Consider the following 5,371-nt stretch of genomic DNA (forward strand, 5'->3'; position numbering starts at 1 on the left):
TGTCCAATACCCAAGAAATAAATTATTAAGAAAATAATTATTTAATAATAAATGGTCTCTCACTTTCATTGATCGGTGCTACAATATTGCTAACCCGACAGTCTCCGAAATTTAGGTGGGAAGATGACTAAGTTTGCAATTTAATAAGACTGGTGTTAGATTTTGGACACATGGATGGTCTCTTACTTTATGGAGCCAACAACAACCTACTACTCCTGTCTTGGCTGGTTAAATAGAGTTGAAAAAAGGTTTCATATCATCCGAGTCAATCAGGAAATCAGGACAATGGATTTAGGAAGCCCCACTCCAATAGTTAAGAAGGCAATAAATATAAACAAATAGATGATGCAAGCAAGGCAGCATCTGATTTCATACAAGATTTTGAGCTCTCAACAATGGTTTTTTCTTTTTTCTTTTCTTTTTGCTTTTTTAATAACTATAGTGTCCCAAGACTTTACCCCGACTAATCAACAAGATCCATGCAAAATGCCAGCTCCACATGGATCGGGTAAATCTTAGGTCTTTGGCCCGCGGGTGTGGCCTCAAGAAATTGAAGCACTGAACGGAAATTGAACGTTAGAACTAATGCTTCCTGGGCACTAAATCCAATCACGGTTAGCTCTCGACAATGGTATTTGCCCACCAAGAATGCAAAATGAGATGTTTGATATGGTTATCAAACTTGTTTAGTGAAAGGTAATTTATTCAACTAACTTAACTAGCTAACCCTTTATTTAATGAGAATCTCTAACCTATTTCAATTAAGAGTGACAATTCGTGTCACGTGTCGTGTTCGTGTCGTATTTTGATCATTTTTTTTAAATTTACAATTAACCCGAACACGACCCGTAACACGAAATTTTTTAAAAATCACAACACGAACACGACACGACCACTTTACGAGTTGACACGACACAACCCGAAAATGACCCGTGACACGAAATTGACCCTTGAACCCAAAATTGACACGAAAATTGTATACTTCTATTTAGTTTTTTACATATTAGAAATAACTTAAAATTCATAACACACTAAATTACAATAACATCCATTGAAATTAAGCAAATAATAGTATAAGATTTTAAGTATAACTATCATAATATCACAGGTTCTTAATAAAATTTAAAATATGAAATGAAAAATATATGTATTTTTTAGTTTTTTACGAGTTTCGTATCGTGTTCAGGTTAGGCGAATCCAACCCAAAATTAACCCGTATTTTTCATATCAATTTCAAATCAATTTCAAGTCGACCCAATTCTGACCCGAACCTCTTTTCTCAACCCTAACCCGCAAAATTCGTGTCGTTTTCGAATCGTATCGTCATATCATGACCCATATTGCTGGCCCTAATTTCAATCACATTGATGCAAAAATTTCATTACCAACCAAGTCAGAGGATCTACTCAAAAATTTCAACAACCACGATTATTATGTCACTTCAGCCCAAACTAAACATTACCCAAAAAAAGAAAAGAAAGCATGCACAGTTAGTTGCATGGACCCTTTCCCATAAGAGTCAACCTAAGCATGTGCGGATGCATAAACTTCTACAAACATACGCATAATCAAGCATGATTTATGTATTATGTATCGTAAATATTACGCAACAATCATTCTATTGCACGTGTCACGTGAATGTTAAGACACCTAGCCATCAGCTAGACAAAGGAGTGGCCAGAAGATCACTCAGATCCATTAGCTACTACAGAAATACTTCATGTCCAGCAGTTATAGTCCTTAATAAGTCCAAATAGTATAGAAAAACATTGTACTTTAGAAAAGCCTTGAACATGAACTGCCTTTCGGAAGTTTCTGAAATCTAGATTTAAGTATTGAAGGTTGCAATTAAAACATGCATGCAACGGCAGCAAATATCCTACAATAACTTACTATACACGCCTGCGCTTCTTTGCTAGATTTTCAAAAACCTGGTGGACATCAGCAGAAGTGATTGGTTTCGATGAATCAAAAGATTCCTGCAAAAGAATAAAATTAATATTTGAGCAAACCATATAATCAATTGAACAGAAATACTGACATGAGCATCTTTAGCATTCTGTACAGTAAACGCACTACACATACCAGGGGGGAAATTTAGATCAACAAGGACATACCAGGAAGGAACGAATCTCATCTTTCATATCTGCAATTCCATTCAGAATTTCCATTTTCTCTACATGACCAAGTTTATTCAGAAGATTTAACTCATCCCCCTCTTGTTGCAGCAATTTTTCCTCCCTCTTCTGCTTTGCTATTTTCTCATACTCCGCAATGCTGTCCTCCTTGTCGAGAAGAAAACTGATGCCCTTCTCTCTGTAATAATCACTGCATCTTTCACAGCTGCAGAGGGCATCCCTCCAATTCTTTGAAAGAAACATCGGCTTCCTCTCTAAATTAGGGCAAGCAACCACCAGATCAACACCAAGAACACAGGTAGCATGTGGAATGGCATCTGTAGTGCCCTGCCTCAAAGTCGAATCCTTTTCTGGGATTTCTTCAAGTGGCAAGCCCTTCCGACAAGGTACAGATTTAGAGTTGGCATTATTATGTACATGATCCTTCTCAGGAAGAGAAATATCATTCTCCAACTTTCCAGATCCACAAGCCGATTGTGTATCTTCCATGACATTCTTATCTTTGCTTGCAGCACCAGTAGCAGCGTGCTGCCTCTCTGCTGTCCATATTGCTTGAGGATATAGCCTTAGAAAAGAACAAACAGCTGAGCATGCCCCACATATAAAGTCCTCGTACAGAGGTTCTCCTTCCTCATCTCTTGGAACCTGCCGTACATTAAAGGATTTGTACAAATTAACAATTAAAATGGTTAGCACCAGCATAATAAAGGATTTGTACAAATTAACAATTCAGATGATTAGCACCAGCCTTGAAGAAAGTACCGATACAACTTCAAAAGACAAGGTAGCTAATACAATTTTTTTTTTTCTTTTGCAATTCAAGCAGAACTTCTATTGTTTCATTACAACAGTTCCAAGTCTAACGATATTTAGTTGCAGCCAATAATGGACGTCTTGCGAGTTAAATCAATGCAGTAACATCAGTTATCACACACACCAATAAGTAGACTAAGGGTGAGACTCAACAAATTGAATGGCCTAGGGCAAACAAACAACGCAGACAAATTACAAATTCTACCGACTATTCAATTGAAATAATTTTGTTGAAGAAGGATGAATAAGAGAGTTGTCAAATATTCAACTCTCCAAGTTGAACAACAACATCAGCGTGAATTTTATCATACATTTACAGGTTGATAACTTATCTTAACAGAAAGAATAGACTTAGCCCTTCAGATAGGAACCTCACCATGATTAGTTAAGAGTTTAGAAGAAAAGAAAAATGGATTAAATGATAAAAATAGCTGAAAACCTCTGGGAACAGCCCCGACTACAAACCTCATCAGATGATTCAAGACCAAGATGCTCTTCGTGGAACCAATCTTCACATACACAACACTGTATCATCTCTACTTGTTCTTCAGCATCTGGATCAGGATAAGGGCGACCACAAGTACAGTATAAACCTTTAAAATTATGATTGTACAAATTCTCTAAATTTTCTACATCTTTATTTGGGGAAAGCTTGCAGAAGAACTCTCCGAATTTGGAATTCCCACAATCACATCTAAAGTTTCTCTTGGTCCATAGTTCCACAATCTGGTGCAAATAGCAATAATGAAAACCACCATAAGATAAAATAAAAATAAAAATAAAAAATTACACTTACTAATAATGAAACAATATTGATAAATCAAGATTCAAGACACAATAGTTTCATGCTGGGTAAAGTAACGTAATAACATCAGCAAGTAGACAAATATAAAGTATGTAACTTGATAAGTACAATTTTCTTTTCTAGAGTCCTGTAAATAACTTAATAACAAAGCTACTAGTCATTAATTGATCAAGAACCTAACGTCCTTAAGTGATGATACTAATCTAACAAAAAGTAATGATTAAGAACCTAATGTCCTTAGGTGATTATACTAATCATTAATTGTGTCGTCATTAACAGAAGACTTTTGCTGAAAAAGGATAATAATAAAATCATACCTCATGGCCGTCATGGCAAGACAAGCTGCAGGCAGTACAAACTCCAGCATTTCCATCAGGGGTGCAAGTCAGGCATGAGAAAATTGCTTGTCGCTTCATGTAACCATTATTATAAGTACACTCCTTGCCTTCATCACCTCCCAAAACCAAATCCGCTTCCTACAAATACGATGAATCGAAACAGAACAGAGAAAGTAAGATACAATAAAATAGAATAAGCACCATGTTAAATCAGGAAGTCATGACGCAATCAGCAATTGATTCAAAACAACCGTTCTGAATTGGCAAATTTCCTAAAAATACACTCAGATTGTTGTCACGGTGAAAAATTTACTTAAACTTTCAAGGTAAATGATCAACTTGTGAAATGGAATTAAGCAAAACCTAACTTAAGAATAAGAAATGCTTAATATATTCCCCCTAGTTGAAATAGTTATTCTAACATTGAGTGAAAAAATAAATGAGAAATATAAATCCCCAACTCCTAATTGAATATATCTCTTTCAACATTCAAGTATCGTCACACCAAACAATCAGGAACTACAAAAAGCTATAAAGTTATCCATCTTAAATTCCTCAACTACAAAGCAAAGTAGTTATACACAGAAAAATTCCTACCAGCTCTTGTTCTTCAACGTCATCAAGGTACTCCTGGATCGAAACTGTCTGCTCAACTTCGTCATCAAACGCACCAGTCATTTTTCCGACGAAAAATTCAAGAAAAAACCAGAGAATCGCTTAAATCTGATTTCCAAGCTCAAAATCTGAGACACAATCAAACGAATTCAGAATATTAGCCACAATCCCATCAAATTCCGTAAAAGAAAAATGAAAACGGAAACCTAATGTCCCGGAACAGGAAACCCTAGAATCCATGACGGGAAAAAGAGAAAAATTTACCTAATTTTGTAGCGCGGACATTGTAGGAAGCTCAAAGGTTGAAGAAATTGTTGAAGCGAGCGAGAATGGAAGGAAAATGAAGGATTCGGAGGAGAGAGAGATGGAGAGAGACGTTGAGGGAAGAGAGTGAGGAAAGAGGGCTAGGGTTTTTATACGCACGACGAGGACTATAAGGACATTTTCCCGCCATATGGAGGTCTAGAATGTGTTTTGTCTCCAAAATCAAATACCCAAATTATTTCCCTCCAATTGTGTAATTTTTTTATTTATTCATTTTGGATTATGCTCTGTATAATCACTAACTATAGTGTTGTTGCTCCTAATGTTCTTTTCTTTTTCGAACAAGGTTTTCTCCTAGTTTTTCATTTTATGATTTTGTTTTTAGGACTTTATGATTC

The 5,371-nt window shown here is 35.9% G+C and overlaps 1 protein-coding gene across 1 annotated transcript; it reads right to left on the bottom strand.

The window, feature by feature from the left end:
• Positions 1-1,589: 1,589 nt before the first annotated feature.
• LOC21385127 (putative E3 ubiquitin-protein ligase UBR7) lies at positions 1,590-5,110 on the bottom strand. The gene is made up of 6 exons (XM_010088965.2): positions 4,974-5,110; positions 4,692-4,837; positions 4,074-4,232; positions 3,417-3,677; positions 2,118-2,783; positions 1,590-1,979 (listed from the first exon to the last, which is right to left on the bottom strand). Exons 2-6 carry the CDS (start codon positions 4,770-4,772, stop codon positions 1,893-1,895), a joined length of 1,254 nt encoding a protein of 417 aa, XP_010087267.1. The 5' UTR covers positions 4,773-4,837; positions 4,974-5,110; the 3' UTR covers positions 1,590-1,892.
• Positions 5,111-5,371: the final 261 nt, after the last annotated feature.

Source organism: Morus notabilis, unplaced genomic scaffold (assembly GCF_000414095.1).
Source record: "Morus notabilis unplaced genomic scaffold, ASM41409v2 Scaffold3729, whole genome shotgun sequence".
NCBI lineage: Eukaryota > Viridiplantae > Streptophyta > Magnoliopsida > Rosales > Moraceae > Morus > Morus notabilis.

Coding starts and splice junctions, on each gene's coding strand:
- LOC21385127 (XM_010088965.2), bottom strand. CDS start 4,772: ATGACTGGTGCGTTTGATGACGAAGTTGAGCAGACAGTTTCGATCCAG. Junction 3,678..4,073: donor CTTGCCATGACGGCCATGAG/GTATGATTTTAT, acceptor TATTTGCACCAG/ATTGTGGAACTATGGACCAA. Junction 1,980..2,117: donor ATGAGATTCGTTCCTTCCTG/GTATGTCCTTGT, acceptor ATTCTTTTGCAG/GAATCTTTTGATTCATCGAA.